Source organism: Caretta caretta, chromosome 2, assembly GCF_965140235.1.
Source record: "Caretta caretta isolate rCarCar2 chromosome 2, rCarCar1.hap1, whole genome shotgun sequence".
Classification (NCBI taxonomy): domain Eukaryota; kingdom Metazoa; phylum Chordata; order Testudines; family Cheloniidae; genus Caretta; species Caretta caretta.
This window is the reverse complement of record NC_134207.1, coordinates 231,623,727-231,650,888: the sequence shown is the minus strand read 5'-3', so window position 1 is coordinate 231,650,888 and position 27,162 is coordinate 231,623,727. Positions and strand designations below refer to the sequence as shown.

The following is a 27,162-nucleotide window of genomic DNA, read 5'->3' as shown; positions in this document are numbered from 1 at the left end:
AAAGAAAAATATCTCAGTTATAGGTAGAAAGGGCTTAGAAGCCCCATGATTTCCCTTATAATGGCTGAGGACTACAGAACAGAAGACACGAGGCCTACCTCCTTGACAGAGGATTGGGTGGCAGCCCAAGAACGATGGATGGGGAGTTCAAGGAGAAGAAAACTGAGTTTGTTCTTACAGAGTTTCCTTCACATAGTAACACTGTGTGTGTGGAGCGGGGGGAGAGAGGGAGTGCGCATTGGGAAGAAACAGGATTTTCCCCCACCACCAGCAAAAACGTCTATGGACCTGCCTTGAAACTCTGTTGATCCCCTGGGATCCGTGTGGTTCTTGGGGAATAACTAAGAAGCCAGGGCCAAGGGTCTTATCCTGCACCCACTGATGTCAACTGGAGCGTTGCCAAGGACTTCAATTGGCTTTGGATCAGATTTAATCTTCACAGTGGCCCTGTGCTTTCACAGCTGCAATGCTGCCCACCCCTCTGCATCCTGGCATTCATTCATTGCATAGATGGGAATTCCCCTGCGAAGTGGGTCATACAGAAAAAATAATTCTGCTTCAGGCTGAATTTCCTTTTCTATGGGATCAGTAGAGACTGGCTTATGTTCTCTATGGCATTCCCCGCCCCTCCCTCTCCCCACCCAACACACACACCCACTCACTTTCCCTAGTGCATCCAGCTCTCTCCTCTCTCCGTGCTATGTAGATCGCTGGATGAATGGTGAGGCCTCAGCAGGGTGTGAGGCAAAGCAGGGTGGTGTTGGGAACACTGGGGCATGGCCACTAGGTAACTCGAGGGGATGGAAGACCACGAGTGTCGATGAAGTCCCCTCGCACTAGGCCCCGGTGTCCTTGCCCCCCCCCCCCCCCCCCCGCCTGGAGGCACTCGCAGCAGCTCTGCGTGCTAGGCCCAAGTGTCCTTGGCCCCCTCGCCTGGAGGCACACACAGCAGTTATGCTGAGAATCTGCAACAGTATGTTGCAGAGTCAGACTGCCTGAAACTAAGCAAGGCCAAACAGGGGAGATATGGAAGAACAATGCTGAATAAAGCAGCTTTATGTATAGTTTAACAAATGATACAGAGAATCAGGGAACTAGCTGGGAACTGGATTGGCTGGCTATATGGATACTTGGAGCAGCTTGCTATTGGATAAGTATGCTGGGAAAAAGGATGTATAAAAGCCTGTGTAACTTCCTGCTCTGTTGTACAGGATTTGAGATTCAAATCTCCCTGTACCTTTTTGAAGCTTCAAATAAACTTTTCTGCTTCTCCACCCCGTTGTGATTATTGGGTGCAGCACACCGGGTAACGAACCAACTCAAGCTGTTGTTCAGCCTCTCGGCACTGGGTGCCGGCAACAGTGGTACCACGGACATGTCTGAGCCCCCCTTTTGTGCAGGAGGTGAGAATCCATGCACTGAGGTTCCCCTCCACATGCAATTCTGGGGGGTACAGTCTCCCCAAACCCTGTCCTACAAGAAGGGCCTGAGATGCCAAGACTGGATCCAAATATGAATGTCCCCAAAATTTGAGAGGGGTTTGGATCTTTGATTTGAGAGGACTTTGGTTCTGGCTCATCTCGGCTCCACTAACTTAAAGGATCAGGAATGTTAATGCTTCTACTGCTCCCCGTGTGTTCTTCCCTCTGTCTAGGAGAAAAGCAAGATGGAGGATTAGGTAACACAGAATTATGTATATGTGGGTTTGTGTGAATGTTGGATCCTAAACTACATATAGGAAAGTGACAAGGAGAACAAAAAGTGAGGCAGTGGAAAGAGAGGTCATAAGGAAAAGGTAGGCTCCGGGCCTCATTGATTCAGATGTACCTCAGAAATCAAAACAAAACTCGCTAGCATGCATTAATAGTGGCTGTGGGCATAATCCTGCCATATGTTGAAAACTCCTGCCCCATCTAACAAAGTATTTAAATACATACATAACATTAAGAATGTGAATACTACTACTGAGATCAATGTGCCTATTCATATGCTTAAAGTTACACGCTTAAATGATTTGCTAGATCAGGCCTGGAATATTCAGTACTTTGCAGGATGAAGGCCTATTAGGGGGATATATGACCAGTTCTGAATCCTCATTACACTGAGAATGCCTGATTTAAGCTTCCAGCTTGTCTCCCTTATCTGTTTCTTTGTCCTAGTAAGTTACACCTACATCCAGCAGCTAATAACAATAAAGTAGAAAGCTGAGAAAGTTCGGCCATCTTGCTTTGCAGATACAAAATGCAGTTTTTTGGCAATTAAATTATGCAACTGTTTTTATTGTTTCTACTGGATAGATGTGCATATTGTAAGTGGGAGAGTACTTAATTCAGACTTTGACCACAATTTTTTATCTGATACCAGACCTTGGAATACTAGTGAGGAAAGCTTTTCCAATTTATTCCCAAACAAGGCACCGGAAAAGAGCTTTTGATTGGTACCAAAACAGTTAAATGAAAGCTCCAGGATTAGTTAGTTCCAATATTTTTGAATCACAGACAGATGCATAATATATTTTTAAGGCCAGAAGGGACCAATATGAGTCTGACCTTCTACTTAACCCAGACCTTGGAATTTCACCTGGTGATTCCTGTATCCATCCCAATAGCTTGTGGCTGAACTAAAGCAAACCTTTTAGAAAGAGAGCCAATTTTGGTTTAAAGACTGTGGGTGATGGAGAATTTACCACATCCCTTGTTTTTAGTGGTGAGTTATCTTCGCTATTAAAAAAGTCTTATTTTAAGTTTGAACATAGCTGATGTCAACTTTCAGCCATCAAATCTTGTAATACCTTTATTTGCTAGAATAATGAGCCCTCTAGTATCAGGTATATTCTCCCTCTGTAAGTAATTATAGATCATCATCAACTCCCCTTTTAACCTTTCTTTTGAAAAGCTAAATAGGGTGATACATCTCTTACAGTTCCTTACATCTCTCAGAGGCAGGACTGTTTCCAGACCATGAATCATTCAATCTTCTCTTAACTCTGTCCAGTTTTTCAGCATCCTTTTTAAAGTACTTATAGTGTTTGAGTAGTCAGTGGAGTTTTGTCAGTTTACACCAGCTGAGATCTGGCCTTTGTGTATTTTATCCGAAATATTTTTACTATGGATTTTTGAAATGCGGCTGTTGTTCTATTTATAACACCATAAAAATAATTTATACTTGCTGCAATAAAACCTGTCTAGAATTGTTTCCCTGTTTTATTCTCTTAGTTCAGGTGAGTGGGGCCAATGTGCTGTTAAATGAGTTAGGTATTTGTGTAAACTAAACGTAAGTATTTTCCTTTTTACAGTGGAGTGCAGAATGGGGTACGGGTAAATATTTTTTTTATAGTTAACTGCTAGTAAAATCTCAGTTCGGCTTGTTTCAATCAAATTAAGCAACAATACGCATGAAACCTCCAGGGGAAATCACACCGATGAGACAATTAAAAAAAACCCCAATAAAAGATAGTTTCATATTTTAACCCTTTGGTCACATCCACAGATCTCTGATGTTCAGATATCTACTCAATGTATCTTAGTCGCAAAAGAGATTATGCTGTACAAAGCTTTACTTGTACAGAAGCTGCATCTATGCTGTAAAAAGTTACCATTTCAGGAGCTTACTCCAGCTAACACTTCCCTCAGTCACACCATATTGTGGGGAGTGAAGTGTGGATAATTGTTCATTATCATTTATCAGCAGTCTACACTCGATGAAACTAAATGATAGGGCATGACTTTCATACAGTAATTTCAGAAAACTCTAATGTCGTTTCCGTACCTGCAGAGAACCCACTGTTGCACCATTCATATGGTTCCAAAATACCAGTTTGCATTTGGGTCCAGTGACCGAAATGACTGGAGTGACAATTTCAGCAGTATGACCAAATTTTCCATTTGAACTGTCTGCATACAGATACCAGCCTTCTTTAGTCACCCTGTTCAGAGAAGCAGAGTTTATTAAAACAATACATCTATTCATAGTAAAATTCTAGATTTGCAAATGGTAATACTGTTTTGCAATCATCTGAGGATCCACAAGCTCTTTAATTTATTAATATATCAGTAAATCTTACAAAACCCCTGGGAAGACAGGTGTTATTCCCATTTCACAATGAAGTTGAAGCTGAGATTTGGTTACTAAAGTTAGGATCCTAAACAACCTGATTTTCATGATTGATATACGTGACTGAGCCATGAGCACTCAGAAGCTTCCATTGACTTCAGTGGAGGCTGCTGAGTGCTCAGCAATTTTGAGCAATTTTGCATCACTTATTTAGGAGACTAAAGAAGGGTTTAGGATCCAACTTTAGAATCCATTTTTAAAAATCTTGCACAAGGTCCTATAGGTCTTAACTGTGCCTGGCCGGCAATAGATTATCAGTTGACAAAAGCAAATGGGACAAAAGCCCAGTTTTGCCAAAAAAGTGGGGCACAGCCCCCTAGGGGCTCATGGAGGAATGTTCGGCAGGGGGAAGAGGGGGATGGTGTACAGGAACGCCGGGCACCCAGCCTCAGGCTGTCAGCCCCAGCACTGGGCAGTGGGGCTCAGGTGAGAGGCTACACCAGGCGGCTCAGACGAGCGCTGCACGGTGTCCCATTTTCACTTAGGGAAATATGGTCATCCTAGAAATAAGGGAGTGGGTTGGGAGGTTGGTTTCTTGCAGAGATGCTTCTGTAAAATAGCTGAGCCAGAAATAGAAGCCTAACATTCAGGCTCTCAGCTCTAACCATTAGATACCAGTTCCTAAAGGATCTTGTCACTTGCACTCAGAATTTGGTGCATTGTTTTGTTGATGAGTTCCAGCAGCTCAAGGGGAATGAATAGATATTACAAATTCTGCACATTTTTCAATAATCCAGTTGAGATTCCTTGAAGCCTTGGACTTGAAACTGCTTCTTTAAAGAACATTTTAAAATAATTAATACAAATCTGTTCATTAGTGCTTTAGCCATAGACTTCCTCTCTCTTGTTCTGAGGGGGGAAAATGATAGTTATGCAATTGGAGTCACTTTGAGAGAAGGTATGCAAGTTTATCACTAGAAAACTGTAATAATACTTTATACAGCACCTTTCATTAGATAATATTAAAGTGTTATAACAAATATTAATTAAGCCCCAGAATGCCTCTAAGGTAGATAAGGGATATACATATGATTGCATATCATTGGCAGGTAAAATGATCCATCTCTGGGGTAGAACATCTGGGGTTGCTGAATAGTGCATGCTATAAGAAGTTAGAAACATAGAAATTATCTTATTAGATCACACCAATGATCACTATAGCCAGTATCTTGCCTCCATTCGTAGATTTTAAGGCGAGGTCCATTATGAGAATCTGGTCTGACCTCCTGCAATAGCATATGCCATAGAACTCACCCAGTAATTCCTCCAACAGGCCTATATCTTGTGCTTGAGTAGAGCATATGTTTTAGAAACTCATCCAAATCCCAATTTTAGAAACTTCAAGTGATAGAAAATCCACCACATCCCACATGCTGTTCTAATGGCTCATTTTCTTTACTGTTAAAAGTTTTGCTGAACAGGAAGGTTTAAAGTCCCAGTAATGAAAAATGATGTAATGAATTGCCCAGAACTTAAGTTTTTCCTAACCCCTGCAATCAATGCCTAACTTATGTCTTTAGACATAGAGTTTCCACCCCTCCTACAGTTTCAGCCTATTTATTTTAAGTGCAGAAGAGGAAGTGAAGGCAAATACCGTATCACTGTGAAGCTGTGGAGAACATTTTGGTAGGAAGACACCACCTTCAGTAGCACAATACCCTTACACGCCAACCATAACAGTTCCATTGTTCAGAACTGATAGGGGAAAAAAAGATTACTACCCAGCTATCAGCAGCAATACTTTTCTAAAGTCACTAGGTGTTCCTTGGAGGTTTCCCATACAAGCTCTGGTCTGGCCCTACCTTGTTTAGCTGGTGAAGTTGCTATGATTACTGTATGAGATGGTATTGCTACAACACCATGTATAAAAACCTCTGTAAATAAAGAGGCAAATAATTCCCATTATGTCTTTTTGAGTTAGGGGTAAAACATGAAGTAGTTACAGGTCCCATAAAATGAAGGGTTTATCTGGGCAGTGGTATGTCATTTTGCAGATAATCTCTTATGTTAATTGGGGTAAATGAAATATGTATGATTCATAAGGGAAAAATGAAGAACAAAACAAAAACACAGCAGCATGTTGGCTGGGTCTATCCAGGCACATAGGCACAGGTGAAATCAAATACTTGCATGAGAGAAGCAGTAATGATCTGAGCTAACATGTCCACCGTCACACATAAAACATTGCTAACCAGTCCCCAGTCTTTAAATATTCCTGTCTTATAACAGAAGGAAAGTGCATGGAAGTTTATAGGTAGACTGTGATGAAGCAGCACAGCAGAGGTTAAAGAGAGCCTTCAGGCTCAGCAAGCCTTGCCCCGTTATACCTGCAGCCAATCTGGGAGTAAGCACCAGCCAAGGAGCCTCCAGCACCTAAGGTAACTGAGTGAGCGAACCCCAGAGACATTGTGGGGCTCACCGTCACCAACTGATGGCTGCTCCACATGAAGAAGCCTGGGACTGCAGCAAGATGCTGCCCAAAACCCAAGAGGGAACCCTATGGGAAGCAGGCTTCCCAGGAAACTGGACTCGAGGGGCGATGCCCCAAACTGAAGAGACTGGTAGGAAGTAGCCCAGGGCAGCAGATTCTGACTCCCTGTTGGGAGGGGCACTTTCCCTCTTCCCCCCCCCCCCCGCCTCTCTGCCCCATTCAGGGGTTGATGTACACAGGGCCCTGGGCTGGGACCTGGTGGAGAGGGAGGAGCTGGGTCCCCTTATTCCTTTTTTTAACAGGTGGCTTCGAGGCTAGGCAGCCTAGTGGTTAGAGTTGCTGGCTCTCAGCCCCCTGCTTGGTTGAGGCAAGCAGGGGGCTGGAAGCCAGCAGCTCTAACCACTAGGCTGCCTGGCCCTCCAAGACACCCGTTAAAAATGCCTTCTCAAATAAAACTTTGTATAAGCCACCTATCAGTGAAGCTTTTCATGAAACAAAAGCAGAACACACGATTTTAAAAAGTAGGGGCTGGTGTAAATCACATTGCTCCATTGATTTCAAGGAGCTTGAAATCAATGGAGATTTACACTGGCTGATGATCTCACTCCAGTAATTGCAAAGCTACTGTTCCACGATGATGATGTAGATGTTTGCAGGGCAGCTATTTCAGCCATAAGAAATCAGACCAAAGTTTACCCAAGTTTTATCTGAATTAAGGTAAACCAGATGAAAAAGTTAAGAGCAGACCTGGCATTTTTAACAGTTTTCCCCAATAAAGCTGCACACAGGGGAAATGGTAATGTTCTGGAACCTGCATAGTTGCAGATAGCCTCCTGGTTCAAGTGAGTCTAATTGCTGTTCCCATGGCTAGCTTTATTGTGCAAGGCCATTACCTCAGTGACATTCAATCATTCTGAGGTAATTTGGAATTCCTGGTTTTGCTTTGGGTTTCTCCATCAAAATCTTTCCTGGAGAGTCATAAAAGATGTATGAATAAGTTTAAATACCCTTCTTCATAACAGGAATACCCTCTTCTCAACCATACCTCAAAAACTTTTGAGAAGTAGAAATTTGGCTGCTTATTGGAATGCACTGCTTCCATAGCCTAGAACTAGTGCAGGTGTGTCTAAAATCACCTCCAGTGGTTTGAACAACATCTAAAAGACGGGAATTCATTGGTGCAGCTCTTGCAAAGTTGGGCTTTCACCAGAAATGCTTTTCTATTACCTGCAGGTAATAACATAGAATGAAGCAGCAACTTTCCTCATAAAACTGAGAAGCTAGTGGTGGATACTGTGCTCCCCTTGACGTTTTTTTACACTGGTTGCTGTTGCAACTTGCATAAAGCTTGTAGGAGCACATGTTGCAGGACAGAAGAATTTGGAAGAGGCACCAGGAAATCAGTCTTTGTGCCCATGGCTTGAATGCTAGCTGCATTTGCTGCACCTTTATAAAAAGTTCTCTCGATCAAGAGCCAGTTTAGTTTTAGAAACATCGCATACTTTCATGTTATTACCTAGCACACGGTGCATGAAGCAGCTGCCTTTAAAGTGAAAGATTTAAAGCTACATAAGACAAAGCCCCGAATATTGGGATACTCCCTATAAAATGGGACATCTGGTCACCCTACTCCTCGAGCCTCATCCTCTTCGGCTTTTTCACTCAGATATTACCAACTCACTGTTTAGGAGATCTGCTATTGCACCTTTGGTCAGCTGTCAATCTTACTTTTGGTGTGTCAGCTTCTCAGTCATGCAATTTACTGACATCTCCCTTAACTCATCACTTTTCATTTCTAAAACACATCTGAAAATGCTATGTTTTTGGTTTTAGTCTCTGCATAGCACCACTCTCAAATACACACTTGTTAATGACACCTCAGTGAGGCCAATCATGCAGCAGAGCACTGTTTGACATTAATAAAGGTGGCAGAATTGGGTGTTCAATATAGTGCTACACGAGTGCTAAAATTCACTACAATGCACACAGACTCCTTCAGTGGTTGGGGGCCTAGTGGCCACTAGATCCCTGGCTCATCTGGAAAATTATCCATTGGAAAGCTTGTCTCAACATTGGCAGCTACAGCAGGCATCATTATATTGTGGACATTTACTCTTTGAAAGCAATTAATTTTACTGTGCTAGTGTAAGAGTTCCCTAGACACAGGAATTCCTGTAACACTTCAGTAACACTAATTAATTTCAAACGACAAAATTGCCAACATTTTAATGGAGTTCACTGGATGCACAGACCTCAGCATGAGCAGCTGGACTCCACTTCTGAAGTATGAGTTTGTTGCAAACACTGGCTTCCCAACACCCTTTTATATACAGGAGGTCAGCTAAATACGGGAATGCCTAAAAAAACTCTGGTAGGCATCCTCCTCAAAACCCTCAGGTTAGCCCCAAGCACCTTGATGTGATCATGGATGAGCAGGATTCTGGCATGTTTTGAGGGCTGGAGAGGGAGAGGGAGATGGAGGGACAGAGCGAGAGACAGTGTTTAAATTGTTTTGCAGGCCCTCCCAAAATCCCTAACCCAGTGTTGCCAATTCAGGTTGTAAAACTTTAATCCTTTGCTTCATAATAGAAATTGTCTTGAGCTGCAGAGTTTGGAAGTGGCTGCAAAAAAGAAAAAACCTTCCCAACTCCTGAGGGATATTTGGAATCAAGTTTTGGCTCAGTATAGTGATAGTGTCTAGGCTCAAAATTGAAATCAAAATCTGACCTCTACCAGCCATTGGAAATGTTCACAGATGGAGTTTTTAGTTCAGGCTTATCTCTACTTTGCAACTACCACAAATTCACAGAGAATCTCTAAAATAAATTGGTGCTCAGATGCATCAGTGGTTTACAAACATACACATTAATACTTCACCTTTCGTGGTCTCAGTAAGTAGGAACCCTCACTTTGCAAGCTCATTGACCAAATGGCTAAGGGGGAGCTAAGCCCCTCCTCTTTCTTCTCATTACAGTGATGCTTATGAGAGAGGATTCATGTTATGTCATTTCTTTCATGTACTTTGTCACCAGAGTACAGTATCAGTATTTTAATGCCTCATATATCCCATGAAAGATGGTTGTAAACTGTGCTACATTGACCTTTCCATCATTCTACAGTTTGATCCTCCATTGAGCATCATTATTCTTTGTTTACAGTGCCAGTAGCCTGCTCTGAAGAGGCTGGTCAAAATTCTAACTATTTAAATATTTTTAAGTCTATGATATATGTCTTTACAAGGTTTATAACCTTCCACATATTATTCTGACCTTCTGCATTTCTGACAAAAACTGTAACAAAAATACAAAATGTCAGGAAACTGCTATTGTGGCAATGCTTGTAGGGAGGCAGGAAGTGGAATACATTTTACTTACATTTCTTACTGTGTAAACTTCAGAGCCAGTTTCTGGTACTGCATAGTTCAGCCATATAGAGATGGCATTACATGCTACAAAAGCAGTGCAGACATGCACCCATACTAACATTCCTTTGCCAGCTTAAAAGGATAAGAGACAGAGTAGGAAATTTTTTTGAGAGAGTTCAAAAAATGTTCCCATTCCACACTGGGTCAAAACCAAGACCTTTCAAAAATTTCTGGAGACACTTGCCCCAGAGATTAGGGCATTCATATAGGATATGAAATGAGGCTCAGGAAGGATTTGAAGATGGATCTCCTAATATCACAGGGGAGAACTCTAACCACGTGGCCAGTGGCTATTCTAGTCCCTATTACTCTCAAAATTCCATCCCAGACCTGAAAAAGTTTTACTGAAACTGATACAGTCCCACAGAGATTTGGTTTCTTCCTACTGGCATTTTCCCATGAAAAAACATTTTGTTGAAAAATTCCCAACCAGATCTAATTTGGAAGAGCTTTCAAACCAAGAAGAAAAGGGGCCTTTATGGCACAGGACCTATACGACGACAAATTAATCACCCATATTCTGGCCAACGTCTGCTCTATACAAGTCAATCCATGCACATTATTACTGTTCAAAGGTCAAAAGCGAATACGGAGAGCGTAGTTTGTGGACAGTTGCCATGGTTGCGTGAGGAGGCATATGTTCCTGAAGCACAGGCACTGTCCAACAACTCATCTCTTTGGCTCATATCATGGAGGGATGGCTTGTCAGTGCTATTTAGGAGGCAAGAATCAGGGTTGGAGAACTTCCACCCTGTGTTTGTTCCTCTTAGGTGTCCTAGAGTGTATCTGTGCACATTCGGCACCCATCACTTGGACCTAAAATAGTAATGTCCTGATCTCAAGTGTATCCTGGTCTAGATTAACATAAAGAGAGAACAGACTCTTTTAGGCCCTGTTGTGACAAGTGGGCCTACAAATTTAGCCAAATCGTGAGCTCAACCATAAAAAAAAATGGCAATTTTCATGAGACGCTACAATAATCTGTAAGTAGCAAATATTGATGGGAAAAGGTACAAATGTGAGATACCAATTTTGGCTCATTAACTTCCGACTCCACATCATAATTTTAACACAGCCCTTGAATCATATTAACTTGGCCTTTTTGTTTAGACTAATTAAATTGTATGTCAGAGATTAGGCCTAACTGGTGGACAAACTAATGAGGGGATGGGCTATTCCACCCATCACTCCCTTTTTGGGTCCTTAAAAAGAAAGATTTTTGTGGGGAAAGCACAAAAGAACAAAAAGAAGAACAGACAGAAGCTACTGGAGTGAGATTTACTAACATGGCAGCCACCCCCACCATTTCCTGGGACCCCAGGCCTTCATCATCCTGATGCTGAGAGGTGTCCTGACCAGAATGGACCAGAGAGAGAAGGATGCAGGTGACATTGCCACCCCTACCAGTTCCAGCTCAATCTTAAACACCACCTGGGATGACAGTTATTACCATCTTTAATATCATCTGAGACACTGTTAAACAAGGGGCTTGTCCTTCTAAGGGCCTGGCTACACTTGCGATTTGAGCACATTAAAGCAGCCCTGGGCACCCTAACTCACAACACATCCACACTGGCAAAGCACATAGACCGCCCGGACTCCGTGGCTGGAGCACTCCTGGTAATCCACCTCAACGAGAGACATAACGCTTGCTGTTTGCTCAGCCAGGTGTGGAGTGCTCTCAGAGAATCTTTCCAGGTGACCATGCCTCCACACGCCAGGCAATCCCCAGTATGGAGCAATGGCGAGGTGCTGGACCTCATCAGTGTTTGCTGGGAGGAAGCTGTCCAGTCCCAGCTGTGCCCCAGCCATAGGAATTACAATAACTTTGGGCAGATATCAAGGGACATGATGGAAAGGGGCCATGACTGGGATGCACTGCAGTGCAGAGTTAAAGTGAAGGAGCTGAGGAATGCCTACCACAAAGCCCAGGAGGCAAACTGCCGCTCCGGTGCTGCCCCTGTGACCTGCCATTTCTACAAAGAGCTGGAGGCAATACTTGGGGGCGACCCCACCTCCACTCCGAGTACCACCATGGACACTTCAGAGCCCAGTTCAACAAGGCAGGAGGAAGAGGAGGAGGAAAGTGGGAGCGAGGGTGTTGAGGAGGAGGGAGACATCCTGGCATCCCTAGAGGCATTCAGCCAGGAGCTGTTCTCAAGCCAGGAAGAAGGTAGCCAGTTGCAGCGGCCGGTGCTTGGGGAAGGACAAACACCAGAGGAGGTGCCCGGTAAGCGGCTTTTATTTTGGAAAGGAAGTTATTCAGTGTGGGCTCTTGGGAGGAGGAGGGTTAGGGCTGCATTCATGCCTAGATGTGGAATAGAGCATTGATGTGCTCTCTCACATTGCAGTACTCGGCCTCAGCAATCTCTTCAAAGGTCTCATGCAGAAGCTGGGCAATGCGCTTGCGCAGGTTCCTTGGGAGAGCTACGGTGCTCCTTGTCCCAGTCAGGCTAACATGTCCATGCCACTGTGCTGTGAGGGGCGGTAGGACCATTGCTGCACACAGGCAAGCTGCATATGGGCCAGGGCAGAAGCCGCATTGTAGTAGAAGACCCTCCCTTGCTTCCCAGGTCACCCTCAGCAGCAAGATATCTTCCAGAATGAACTCCTGTGGAAAATGTGGAGACAGTGTTCAGTATAGGGGCCCCCTGCAGCTGTTAGCTCTCCCCAAGGCACAGAAACCCAGAGGACAGTATGGCCGTGAAACAATCAGTCCCCCTTGCCCCATGCTTACTCACCATTTTGGGACTCCTGTGGATTATGTGCACTCGCTTTGGGATGGGAAAATTCTGCTATTGTGTAGACTGTGCTTGTCTTTAAGTATGGGTCAATCATTGCTCTGTCTGGTGTGAACAATGCTGCCTCTGTTAAATGTTGCATTTCGCCTTTACAGATGCAACCTTGAGATCTCAGCCATCCGTGTTATCACCGGCTGAAAGACTCCAAAGAATTAGGAAGAGGCCACGTAGAAGCAAAGAGGACATGCTGAATGAAGTAATGCAGCAGCCCTTTAATGAAAATCAAAAAGCGCAGGAGTGGCAGGAGACTGAAAGGAGGGTCCACCAGCAGAATGCGGAACGCCGGCACCAAAGCACAGAGCAGCTGCTAAGCATTATGGAGTGCCAAGCAGACTCAATACAGGCGCTCATAGCCATGCAGGCGGAGCACTACTGTGCCCACCTCCCCCTGCAGCCTTTGTCCCAAAACTCTTTCCCTTGTGCCCTCATCTCACCTCCAACACATTTTCCCCCACATCCGGGTTCTTATCACCCCAGCTGTGTTCAATACCTGTAGCTTCACCACCCAGCCCTGAAAACTATGATCCTTACCCACTACACTCAATCCCCATCACCATGCATTTTAGCCAGCCTGAAGTGCAGCACTCATTGTACAGCATTCCAGACAGGAAGGCAGAGTATGAGAACAGGACATAGGCAAGTCTGTGATTGAACCATTCCTCACCCCACCCCCTTGCCTTTTCTGTTTCCCAAGCAGTTGTGTTTCTTTTCAATAAATTAATTTTCTTTTAAATAAATGGATTTTTTGGCTTTGAAAACATTCTTTATTATTGCATTAAGTAAAAGATACCTTAGCCCAGGAAAGCAACAGGCACTGCAAGTCACTGTAGCAAACACAGATTCCTACTAATATTGGAACCACTGTTCTTCACTCCCGTGCATGGCACCAAACATTACTGGTGGCTTTCAGCCTCAAATTGTTCCTTTAACGCATCCCTAATCCTTGCAGCCCCTTGCTAGGCCCTCTAATAGCCCTGCTCTCTGGCTGTTCAAATTCAGCCTCCAGGTGTTGAACCTCTGAGTTCCATGCTCAAGTGAATCTTTCACCCTTCCCTTCACAAATGTTATGGAGGGTACAGCACGTGGATATTACCACAGGGATGTTGTCATCGGCCAGGTCCAGCTTCCCATACAGACAGCGCCAGCGGCCCTTTAAACAGCCAAAAGCACACTCCACAGTCATTCTGCACCGACTCAGCCTGTTGTTCAACCGCTCCTTGCTGCTGTCAAGGCTCTCTGTGTAGGGTTTCATAAGCCATGGCATTAAAGGCTAAGTGGGGTCTCCAAGGATCACAATAGATATTTCGACTTCCCCTACAGTGATCTTCTGGTCTGGGAAGAAAGTCCTGGCTTGCAGCTTCCTAAGAAGGCCTGTGTTCCAAAAGATGCGTGCGTCATGCACTTTTCTGGGTCAGCCTGCGTTAATGTCAATGAAATGCTCACGGTGATCCACAAGCACCTGGAGAACCATAGAGAATACCCCTTCTGATTAACATAGTCGGAGGTGGGCCTGTGCCAGAATTTGAATATGCGTCCCATCTATTGCCCCTCCGCAGTTAGGGAAACCCAACTGTGCAAAGCCAGCCACAATGTCATGCATGTTACCCATAGTCATGGTTCTTCTGAGCAGGATGATTAATGGCCCTGCAAACTTGCATCAACATGATTCCAACAGTTGACTTTCCCATTCCAAGCTGGTTAGTGACCGATTGGTAGCTATCTGGGGTTGCCAGCTTCCAGATTGCAATAGCCACCTGCTTCTCCAACAGCATGGCAGTGCTCAATCTCATGTCCTTGTGCCGCAGGGTGGGGGCGAGCTCCTCACACAGTCCCATGAAATTGGCTTGTCTCACCCAAAAGTGCTGCAGCCACTGCTCATCATCCCAGACTTGCATGACAATGTGATCCCACCACTCAGAGCTTGTTTCCCAAGCCCAAAAGCGGCGTTTCACGGTGGTGAGCATGTCCGTGAATGCCACAAGCAATCTTGTGTCATATGCGTTACGCGATTCGACATCATCGTCGGACACCTCACAGTCAGTTTGTAGCTTATGGAGTAACCTGACTGCCAAACGGGACATGCTGGTGAGACTTATCAGCATATTCCTCAGCACTTTGGGCTCCATTCCCCCAGACTGAAAGGGAAGACAGAGCGCGCAGTTCAAAAAACGTTGAAAGATGACACCAGATGTGGACGGAAGCACAGGGATTGCTGGGATGCGAACCAATGGACCACAGGGCATTGAGACAGGACCCAGAATGCCCTGCAACCCCCCTTCCCCGTCCCTTTCCCACAAGCCACAGTGCCAGAATGGGAAGAGGTGCTCTATGGGATAGCTGCCCATAATGCACTGCTCCCAATGCCGCTATAAGTGCCGCAAATGTGGCCACGCCAGTGCGCTTGCAGCTGAGGAGTGTGGACAGACTGCAGCGCTTTCCCTACTGCACTCTCCGAGGGCTGGTTTAACTCACAGCCCTCTACATCTACAAGTGTAGCCATGCCCTAACACTGGACTTTTACAAGAGCAACAGCAGCAGCCCATCTCAACCAATTTCTTTTTTCCCCCCAAAAGAACAATTATTACCATCATTAATACGATCTAAGAGACTGTCAAACAACAGGGAGGTTTCCTTTTAAAAACCCACTGCAGCTAAAGGGAAAGGGAAAAAGGGATGTTGTTAAAATGAACACCTGATTTCATACTTTACATTTGAAATGGTTTAACTATTTTAATGGTGTATTTGTCGTGGTGCCAAGTAAACTGAGGTATCTTTATACCAAGCCCTGCACTTTGTTTAATGTTGGACAGTGACTGGGTCATGTTAACACCTTTAGTTCATATATTGCATCTAAATTAATGCAACAGCCCCCAATCTATGCAGCTGCTTGCACAACACCCTGATGACTTCAAAAAGACTTTTATGTGGATGAAGGGTCCACTTGTGTGGAACTTACTGCAGGAACAGGGCCTAAATATGCAGGATTAAAGCAAATCATGTTCAGTAAAATGTATCATTTTCAATTATGTTAAAAGGGATTATCAACTCCAGATAATCTCATCCCTCTACTACATGTCTGGGTTGCTTTTCTATACTCCTGACTCATACTTATCTTTTGCTCAAATTAACAGTGGCCACTGAGTCAGAGGAAGAGGATTTTCCACCTCCCCCACTCAAAAAGCTCATTACTTTTCAATTATTAAAATATTTCCAGCAGCTGGTAACTCAAATCTACATTTTTTGATTAACTACTGAGCACTGCTGAAAGATTATAATACTGCAGGCTTTCCTCTGTTGATATCTTAGACTCTTTGTTTTCTATTTGAAAACTTCTCAGTTAATTAAAAAAGGAATTGAAAGTAAACCGTGGTCAGGAATGTGGATCTTCACCTTGGAGGTTATGTGCTAAAATGTAATTTAAACAGCAATAATTACCCAAAAGAGTAAATAATCCCAACATGGTTTTGGAAAAATGTTCCTGCCTCATCACCTCCCTCAAATGTTTAACATTCATGCATAATAAACTGGAAATTTAAAAAGCAATATCATTTTCAGGCCATTGCTAAGTAGAGGTAAATTTGCTGGAAGGTAGATATCCAAAAGGATGTGATAAAGCTATACCTATTAAAGGCATACAAAAGTATGAGTTGGATGCCCAATCTTCCTGCAGTTGTACTGACAGAAATTTATTGTTACTGCTTCAGGGAGGTGATAAAACTGGCTCTTTTCACATTTTATTTTGAGATTTGGTTTGTTTACCTTGCATTTGGTTTAAGTTTAATAGTTCCTTTATTGCCCTTCTCTCCCATAAACATATCTGAAAATTGGATTAGGTCCAGGGATAGTAGGCCACAGAGCTAGGGATAAAATTTTCAAATGTGAGTGTTTAAATTTTGGCACCTAAATTCATATTAATTCACTGCCCTCTCCCCACAAGGACAGTCCCAGGGAACAAGGGCCATCCTGCAAGCCCCTATGTGATTCCTTTCCCAGAAAGTGGAAACTCCCAACTACTTACTTCTCCCCTGGGTCCCATCTGCCTATTTTCTGCAGTCCTTTCTTTGTAGGGACCACCCAGCCTGGTTCTCCCGAGCTGGGTCTAATCCTTAATTACCTGTCTTCTTTCCAGGTGCCATGGAACAGGTTAAACAATCTGACCAGAATACAATGTATAGTTTGCTCCAATGGTACACTATTTTCTACCTTTTAAAGCCAAGCTCTGCTCAGCTTCCTCATATGAGTAGTCCCAATGACAAGGTGAGGCAATTGATTAACATAAGGAAAGCCACCATGTGCCAGCAATGCCCCTCTGCCATGTACATTGGTCAAACTGGACAGTCTCTACGTAAAAGAATAAATGGACACAAAACAGATATCAAGAATTATAACATTCATAAACCAGTCGGAGAACACTTCAATCTCTCTGGTCACACAATTAAAGACATGAAAGTTGCAATATTACAACAAAAAAACTTCAAATCCAGACTCCAGCGAGAAACTGTTGAATTGGAATTCATTTGCAAATTGGATACAATTAACTTAGGCTTGAATAGAGACTGGGAGTGGCTAAGTCATTATGCAAGGTAACCTATTTCCCCTTGTTTTTTCCTACCCTCCACCCCTCCTCAGACGCTCTTGTTAAACCCTGGATTTGTGCTGCAAATGGCCCACCTTGATTATCACGCACATTGTAAGGAGAGTGGTCACTTTAGATAAGCTATTACCAGCAGGAGAATGGGTTTGTGGGGGTGTGTGTGAGAAAACCTGGATTTGTGCTGGAAATGGCCCAACTTGATTATCATACACATTGTAGGGAGAGTGATCACTTTAGATAAGCTATTACCAGCAGGAGAGTGGGGTATGGGGAGGTATTTTTTCATGCTTTGTGTGTATAAAAAGATCTTCTACACTTTCCACAGTATGCATCCGATGAAGTGAGCTGTAGCTCACGAAAGCTTATGCTCAAATAAATTGGTTAGTCTCTAAGGTGCCACAAGTACTCCTTTTCTTTTTGTGAATACAGACTAACACGGCTGTTACTCTGAAACCTGTCATTATGCAAGGCACTGCATTTAGCCGTATGGAGTGGAAGTCTATCAACTTGTACAGATACAGACAGACATGATCTTCCTTTCCAAATGCAAACAGATGGACATCGTACCAAAAGGACTGAAGGTAAAAAATCCATTACAATCTACATACCACACAGACTATGCTGACACCTTGTGCCACATGCTCTCAGAGAAACTGCGGAACCACCTGATCAACATCCTCTACAGCAAACAGGGAAAGATAAAGAATGAGCTCTCAAAAATGGATACTCTCATAAAAAACCAACCTTCCACACAAACTTCCTCGTGGCTGGACTTTACTAAAACTAGACAAGCCATTTACAACACACACTTTGCTTCTCTACAAAAGAAAAAGGACACTAAACTTTCTAAACTACTACATGCCACAAGGGGCCACAGCAATGGTTCCCTCAACCCACCCAGCAATATTGTTAACCTATCCAACTATACTCTCAGCCCAGCAGAAGCAGCTGTCCTATCTCGGGGCCTCTCCTTCTGCCCCTCCACCCCCACGAACATGATACAGTTCTGTGGTGACCCAGAATCCTATTTTCGACGTCTCCGACTCAAGGAATACTTCCAACATACCTCTGAACAACATACTAATCCACAGAGACCTCCCTACCAACACTACAAAAAGAAGGATTCTAGGTGGACTCCTCCTGAAGGTTGAAACAGCAGACTGGACTTCTACATAGAATGTTTCCGCCGACGTGCACGGGCTGAAATTGTGGAAAAGCAGCATCACTTGCCCCACAACCTTAGCCGTGCAGAACACAATGCCATCCACAGCCTCAGAAACAACTCTGACATCATAATCAAAAAGGCTGACAAAGGAGGTGCTGTTTAGGTCGGAATATGAATAAGAGGCTGCTCGGCAGCTCTCCAACACCACTTTCTACAAGCCATTACCCTCTGATCCCACTGAGAGTTACCAAAAGAAACTACAGCATTTGCTCAAGAAACTCCCTGAGAAAGCACAAGATCAAATCCGCACAGACACACCCCTGGAACCCCAACCTGGGATATTGTATCTACTACCCAAGATCCATAAACCTGGAAATCCTGGGCGCCCCATCATCTCAGGCATTGGCACCCTGACAGCAGGATTGTCTGGCTATGTAGACTTCCTCCTCAGGCCCTACACTACCAGCACTCCCAGCTACCTTCGAGACACCACTGACTTCCTGAGGAAACTACAATCCATCGGTGATCTTCCTGATAACACCATCCTGGCCACTATGGATGTAGAAGCCCTCTACACCAACATTCCACACAAAGATGGACTACAAGCCGTCAAGAACACTATCCCCGATAATGTCACGGCTAACCTGGTGGCTGAACTTTGTGACTTTGTCCTTACCCATACCTATTTTACATTTGGGGACAATGTTTACCTTCAGATCAGTGGCACTGCTATGGGTACCCGCATGGCCCCACAGTATGCCAACATTTTTATGGCTGACTTAGAACAATGCTTCCTCAGCTCTCGTCCCCTAACGCCCCTACTCTATTTGCGCTATATTGATGACATCTTCATCATCTGGACCCATGGAAAAGAAGCCCTTGAGGAATTCCACAATGATTTCAACAATTTCCATCCCACCATCAACCTCAGCCTGGTCCAGGCCACACAAGAGATCCACTTCCTGGACACTACAGTGCTAATAAACGATGGTCACATAAACACCACCCTATACTGGAAACCTACTGACGGCTATTCCTGCCTACATGCCTCCAGCTTTCACCCTGACCACACCACACGATCCATCGTCTACAGCCAAGCTCTGCGATACAACCGCATTTGCTCCAACCCCTCAGACAGAGACAAACACCTACAAGATCTCTATCAAGCATTCTTACAACTACAATACCCACCTGCGGAAGTGAAGAAACAGATTGATAGAGCCAGAAGAGTTCATAGAATCATAGAATATCAGGGTTGGAAGGGACCTCAGGAGGTCATCTAGTCCAACCCCCTGCTCAAAGCAGGGCCAATCCCCAATTAAATCATCCCAGCCAGGGCTTTGTCAAGCCTGACCTTAAAAACTTCTAAGGAGATTCCACCACCTCCCTAGGTAACACATTCCAGTGTTTCACCACCCTCCTAGTGAAAAAGTTTTTCCTAATATCCAACCTAAACCTCCCCCACTGCAACTTGAGACCATTACTCCTTGTCCTGTCCTCTTCTACCACTGAGAATAGTCTAGAACCATCCTCTCTGGAACCCCCTCTCAGGTAGTTGAAAGCAGCTATCAAATCCCCCCTCATTCTTCTCTTCTGCAGACTAAACAATCCCAGTTCCCTTAGCCTCTCCTCATAAGTCATGTGTTCCAGACCCCTAATCATTTTTGTTGCCCTTCGCTGGACTCTCTCCAATTTATCCACATCCTTCTTGAAGTGTGGGGCCCAAAACTGGACACAGTACTCCAGATGAGGCCTCACCAATGTCGAATAGAGGGGGACGATCACGTCCCTTGATCTGCTCGCTATGCCCCTACTTATACATCCCAAAATGCCAATGGCCTTCTTGGCAACAAGGGCACACTGTTGACTCATATCCAGCTTCTCATCCACTGTTCCCAGAAGTCACCTACTACAGGACAGGCCTAACAAAGAAAATAACAGAACGCCACTAGCCGTCACCTTCAGCCCCCAACTAAAACCCCTCCAATGCATTATTAAGGATCTACAACCTATCCTGAAGGATGACCCAACACTCTCACAAATCTTGGGAGACAGGCCAGTCCTTGCCTACAGACAGCCCCCCAACCTGAAGCAAATGCTCACCAGCAACCACATACCACACAACAGAACCACTAACCCAGAAACCTATCCTTGCAACAAAGCCCGTTGCCAACTCTGCCCACATATCTATTCAGGGGACACCATCACAGGGCCTAATAACATCAGCCACACTATCAGAGGCTCGTTCACCTGCACATCCACCAATGTGATATATGCCATCATGTGCCAGCAATGCCCCTCTGCCATGTACATTGGTCAAACTGGACAGTCTCTACGTAAAAGAATAAATGGACACAAATCAGATATCAAGAATTATAACATTCATAAACCAGTCGGAGAACACTTCAATCTCTCTGGTCACACGATTACAGACATGAAAGTTGCGATATTACAACAAAAAAACTTCAAATCCAGACTCCAGCGAGAAACTGTTGAATTGGAATTCATTTGCAAATTGGATACAATTAACTTAGGCTTGAATAGAGACTGGGAGTGGCTAAGTCATTATGCAAGGTAACCTATTTCCCCTTGTTTTTTCCTACCCCGCCTCCCCAGACGTTCTTGTTAAACCCTGGATTTGTGCTGGAAATGGCCCACCTTGATTATCATGCACATTGTAAGGAGAGTGGTCACTTTAGATAAGCTGTTACCAGCAGGAGAGTGGGTTTGTGTGTGGGGGGGAGTGGGGGTTGAGTCTAGATACTTGAATCAAATAAGAAAAAAATCAGATGCCCTCAAAATTACTTGATACATTTAGATAAACATCCTGTGTGAAGGATTTTTTGGTCCTTTGTGTACATCAGTTAGGAGTGTGTTGTTCAAATTTGTCTTTAAAAACATATTGCTTCTGGAAGACACAGGAAAAACACCATTGTCCATTTCACTTAAGTGAAATGAATTTATGTGATTGCTATGTATGGTTTTGTTCTTTTTCCATATATATTTATGTTGGCCTTGGCGCACAGAAAATAACGAGAGAATGAAAGGCTGATTCTGACAAGTCACAGTGATGATACAACAAAGATAAGACCCACACTTCACTGTCCAAGATAGCCTCTTTGTTGTAAATATTGTGTGATTCACCTGATATTCAAACTTCAATTTTTGGTTCTTCTTCTCATAGCATGGGGGAAGGGAGAGAAACAGTATCCACAAGATTTTAGAGTACAGGAGATTTATTTTTAGAGCACCTTGAAAACCAAGTTTATTAATTAGTCCACCCTATCTCCTAACAATAGTATCAGGCATTTGACAGAAAGTGTTACAGTTTGTGAATCATTAACTATCAGAGTAAATAAAACTAGTAAACCAGTCATATGAGCTTTGTGTTCTTTCTGTATGCAAATGACTATAACTTAGAGCTGAACTATGATAATTCATTATATGTTAGTAGCAAAACAAATATTTTCAATGGACTTCTCCAAAATTAAGCTATTTGGGGGGAGTATAGAGAGAAAACTGTTAGATTTCACACAAAAAAAAGGAGGACTTGTGGCACCTTAGAGACTAACCAATTTATTTGAGCATAAGCTTTCATGATGAAGTGAGCTGTAGCTCACGAAAGCTTATGCTCAAATAAATTGGTTAGTCTCTAAGATGCCACAAGTACTCCTTTTCTTTTTGCGAATACTGACTAACATGGCTGCTACTCTGAAACCTGTTAGATTTCAGGGAGAGAACTATGCTTCTCCTTTGGGGTGCACCAGTGTGCCAATGGAGAAAACACAGACGGGTCTTGTACCATCTAACAGGATTGGAAATCACAGTGTCTGGCTGATATAGTTCCCTAATCATAGGACAGCAACCTGTTGTCATATTTTGTGTGTTCAATATGGGAATCACTTAGGGACTGTGCTCAAGTGGCTGCCTTAATTGAAAGTTCTCAATATAAAACCAGACAAGAATGAAGCCTTCTTATTTTACTGCTTGCTCTGGATGGGCAAGGTAAATTGCCTGAAATATGAAGGAGCTACCCAGGGTTATTTATTTTTAGGAACAAATTACATGATAACTGATGCTATCTGTAACACCCTTTTTGAGCTAACATTTTAGTGTTGGAGACTATGAATATCAAAGAATAAAAGCTTCTGCCCATATCATTTTACTTCATTTTGGTCCTCTCCAACTCCTGATTTAGTATCAGGCAGTCTCCAGACTGGAGCATAAACTGCTCAGTTTGCTGTATATACTTCAAGTCTAACATTAACTGTGCTTATCAGGAGGCACTCAAGGCCTTCTTCTGATCTAACTTACATCAATGTAACTGAAATGGGGTTGCTCATGATTTACACCAGAGTAAATGAAATCAGAAAGAGGCCCTCGGTGGACAGAGCCTGTGATACACTGGTATGGTAGATAATGTCCTCTTTAGAGAACTAAAGCATCACCTTCATCTACGTTCTATTTGCCCGGAGAGTACAAATCCTGGAATAACACTGTGACAGAGAATGACGTACAGCCTATGGGACTTAATTTTCTATCTTTTGTTTCATTGTGAATAGAGGTCATGAGTGATATATATGTTTTTAAGTAAATAATACCTTTGAGAACAGATCTATGGGAGTTTACATAAAACTCATTCTTTTTCTCCACTTAGGTATAAATGTAAGATTATCTATAGCACTCTCAAGTATCATTTATGCATTCTTTCTCAAAGACTCTTTTGAATACATTGACATTAATTTCGCACTACCCCAAAACAATGTCTGTTTTATGTCAGCACATTCTAACACACACAAAAAAGTCCAGCATAAATATACTACAGTGGAAAGTGTCTAACCACTAAACTGAGAACACAAATATGTAGAGTGAACACTCCTCACATTATATTGCATTTAAATTTAGTGTTTGTTTAGTTTGTGCATTTTAAGAACATAAGAACATAAAAACAGCCATATTGGGTCAGACCAAAAGTCCACCTAGCTCAGTATCCTGTCTTCCAACAGTGGCCAATGTTAGGTGCCCCAGAGGGAATGAACAGAACAAGTAATCATCAAGTGATCCATCCCATCACCCATTCCCAGCTTCTGGCAAACAGAGGTTAAGGCCACCATCACTGCCCATTCTGGCTAACAGACACTGATGGACCTATCCTCCATGAATTTATCTAGTTCTTTTTTGAACCCTGTTATAGTCTTGGCCTTTACAACATCCTCCACAGGTTGACTGTTCATTGTGTGAAAAAATACTTCCTTTTGTTTGTTTTAAACCTGCTGCCTATTAATTTCATTGGGTGGCCCCTAGTTCTTATGTTATGAGAAGAAGTAAATAATACTTCCTTATTTACTTTCTCCACACCAGTCATGATTTTATAGACCTCTGTATCTCCCCTTAGTCATCTCTTTTCCAAGATGAAAAGTCCCAGTCTTATTAATCTCTCCTCATATGGCAGCCATTCCATACCCCTAATCATTTTGTTGCCCTTTTCTGAACCTTTTCCAATTCCAATATATCTTTTTTGAGATGGGGTGACCACATCTGCACACAGTATTCAAGATGTGGGTGTACCATGGATTTGTATAGAGGCAATATTATATTTATTTTCTGTCTTATTATCTATCCGTTTCTTAATGATTCCCAACATTCTGTTCTCTTTTTTGACTGTTGCTGCACATTGAGTGGATGTTTTCAGAGAACTATCCACAATGACTCCAAGATCTCTTTCTTGGGTGGTAACAGCTAATTTAGACCCTATCATTTTATATGTATAGTTGACATTATGTTTTCCAACGTGCATTATTTGCATTTCCCAACATTGAATTTCATCTGCCATTTTGTTGCCTAGTCACCCAGTTTTATGAGATCCTTTTGTAGCTCTTCACAATCTGCTTGGGACTTGACTATCTTGAGTAGTTTTGTATCATCTGCAAATTTTGCCACCTCACCTTTTTACCTGTTTACCCCTTTTTCCAGATCATTTATGAATATGTTAAATAGGAATGGGCCCAGTACAGACCCCTGGAGACATCATTATTTACCTCTCTCCATTCTGAAAACTGACCATTTATTCCTACCCTTTGTGTCCTATCTTTTAACCAGTTACCAATCCATGAGAGAACCTTTTCTCTTATCCCAGGACTGCTTACTTTGCTTAAGAGCCTTTGGTGAGGGACCTTGTCAAAGGCTTTCTGAAAATCTAAATACACTATATCCACTGGATCCCCCTTTTCCACATGCTTGTTGACCCCCCTCAAAGAATTCTAGTAGATTGGTGAGGCATGATTTCCCTTTACAAAAACCACTTTGACTATTCCCCAACAAATTATGTTCATCCATGTGTCTGACAATTTTGTTCTTTACTATAGTTTCAACCAGTTTGCCTGGTACGAAAGTCAGACTTACCTGTAATTGCTGGGGTCACTTCTGGAGCCCTTTTTAAAAATTGGCATCCCATTAGCTCTGCTCCAGTCATCCAGTTATAGATCTACTATCACTTTTCTGTAGGTCTCTATTTTTTCTTTTGGTTAAGATGCAGTAATTTTTTTTAAAAAAATATGTGTATTTAAAAAAAATATTTAATCAGTCAGATATTGCATTTATATTTAAGCCAGAGGCAATGTGCACTCAACATTGTCTGGTTTCAGAGGAACAGCCGTGTTAGTCTGTATTCGCAAAAGGAAAGGAGTACTTGTGGCACCTTAGAGACTAACCAATTTATTTGAGCATGAGCTTTCGTGAGCTACAGCTCACTTTGTCTGATACAGTATGAGGAAAAGGCACAGACAGTCTAGCCCAGAGGTTCTCAAACTGTGGGTCAGTACCCCAAAGTGGGTTGTGACCCCCATTTTAATTGAGTCGCCAGGGCTGGTTTAGACTTGCTGGGGCCCGGGGCCGAAGCCTGAGCCCCCACTCAGGGCCGAAGCTAAAGCTTCAGCCCTGGGCAGTGGGGCTTAGATTACAGGCCCCCTGCTGGGGCTGAAGCCCTTGGGCTTGGGCTTCCCTTCTCCCCTGCCCCTCAGAGTGGCAGGGCTCAGGCAGGCTCAAGCTTCAGTCCCCATCCTGGGGTCATGTAGTCATTTTTGTTGTCAGAAGAGGGTCATGGTGCAATGATATTTGAGAATCCCTGATTCTAGCAGAATGATTTCAGAGAATAAAATAGAGCATTTCATTAAAAATTTCATGGATAAAAATGCGTTGAAAATTATGACTGCTAAAATCAGTCAATTTAAAGGGAGAACTGTCAATTTGAAAATTGCTTTTCTGTTTGAAAAATTTAACTACTATCATTAAAAGTAAGATTGAGATATCTTTTGAAGATACAGCTTTCTTTCTCTCTCCATTTTATTTGCTTTGTGCATTTGACAGCACTTTGTACATGGTAAATTTCTCTGTAGCCCAGTGAAATTTTCCCTCAGTTATTTTTTCCCTTGCAATAAACATCAAGAAAGAAGCAAAGAACCCCTTTAAAATATTTTAAGGGAATTAAAAAAATCAGGGTACACTATTTAAAATGTGCTTTATAGCAGGAACTAGAATTTTATAAATGAGTTAAAAATTAAGCTGGCATAACTCTTCTATCTGGAGACAAAGTCACACTTGACTTCTTAAATGGGCACCAAGAGTATCTAAGGTCCTGAGTCTGACAGACTTACATACATGCTTAATTTTATACACTGTGAGTAGTCTCACTGAGGTAAACAGGACTACTCAAAAACAACGAGGAGTCCAGTGGCACCTTAAAGACGAACAGATTTATTTGGGAGAAGTCCTAAGATTCCACCTGGATTTCAACAATTTCCACCCCACCATCAACCTCAGCCTGGACCAGTCGATACAAGAGATCCACTTCCTGGATACTACAGTGCAAATAAGTGATGGTCACATAAACACTACCTATACCCGAAACCTACTAACCACTATTCTTAGCTACATGCCTCCAGCTTCCTTCCAGGACCCATCACACGATCCATTGTCTACAGCCAACCCCTAAGATACAACCGCATTTGCTCCAATCCCTCAGACAGAGACAAACACCTACAAGATCTTTATCAAACATTCTTAAAACTACAATACCCACCTGGAGAAGTGAGGAAATAGATTGACTGAGCGAGACAGGTACCCAGATGTCACCTACTACAGGACAGGCCCAATGAGGAAAACAACAGAACACCACTGGCCATCATGTACAGCCCCCAGCTAAAACCTCTCCAGCACATCATCAACGATCTACAACCTATCGTGAAAAACGATCCCTCACTCTCACAGACCCTGGGAGGCAGGCCAGTCCTCGCTTACAGACAGCCCTCCAACCTGAAGCAAATACTCACCAGCAACTATACACCATACCACAGAAACACTAACCCAGGAACCAATCCCTGTAACAAACCCCATTGCCTATTCTGTCCCCATATCTACTCTAGTAACACCATCATAGGACCCAGTCACATCAGCCACACCATCAGGGGCTGATGCACCTGCACATCTACTAATGTGATATATGACATAATGTGCCAGCCATTCCCCTCTGCCATTTACACTGGCCAAACTGGACAGTCTGTACGTAAAAGAATAAATGGACACAAATCAGACATCAAGAATGGTAACATACAAAAGCCAGTAGGAGAACACTTCAAT

General features: G+C 43.2%; 1 protein-coding gene across 1 annotated transcript in view; it reads right to left on the bottom strand.

Annotated features, from left to right (window-relative positions):
- Positions 1-27,162, bottom strand: part of MALRD1 (MAM and LDL receptor class A domain containing 1) — a 468,338-nt gene that overhangs the window by 249,835 nt on the left and 191,341 nt on the right. The window contains exon 23 of the mRNA XM_075124752.1: positions 3,769-3,925. Within this exon, the coding sequence (XP_074980853.1) occupies positions 3,769-3,925 (157 nt within the window). The remainder of the gene's footprint in view (positions 1-3,768; positions 3,926-27,162) is intronic.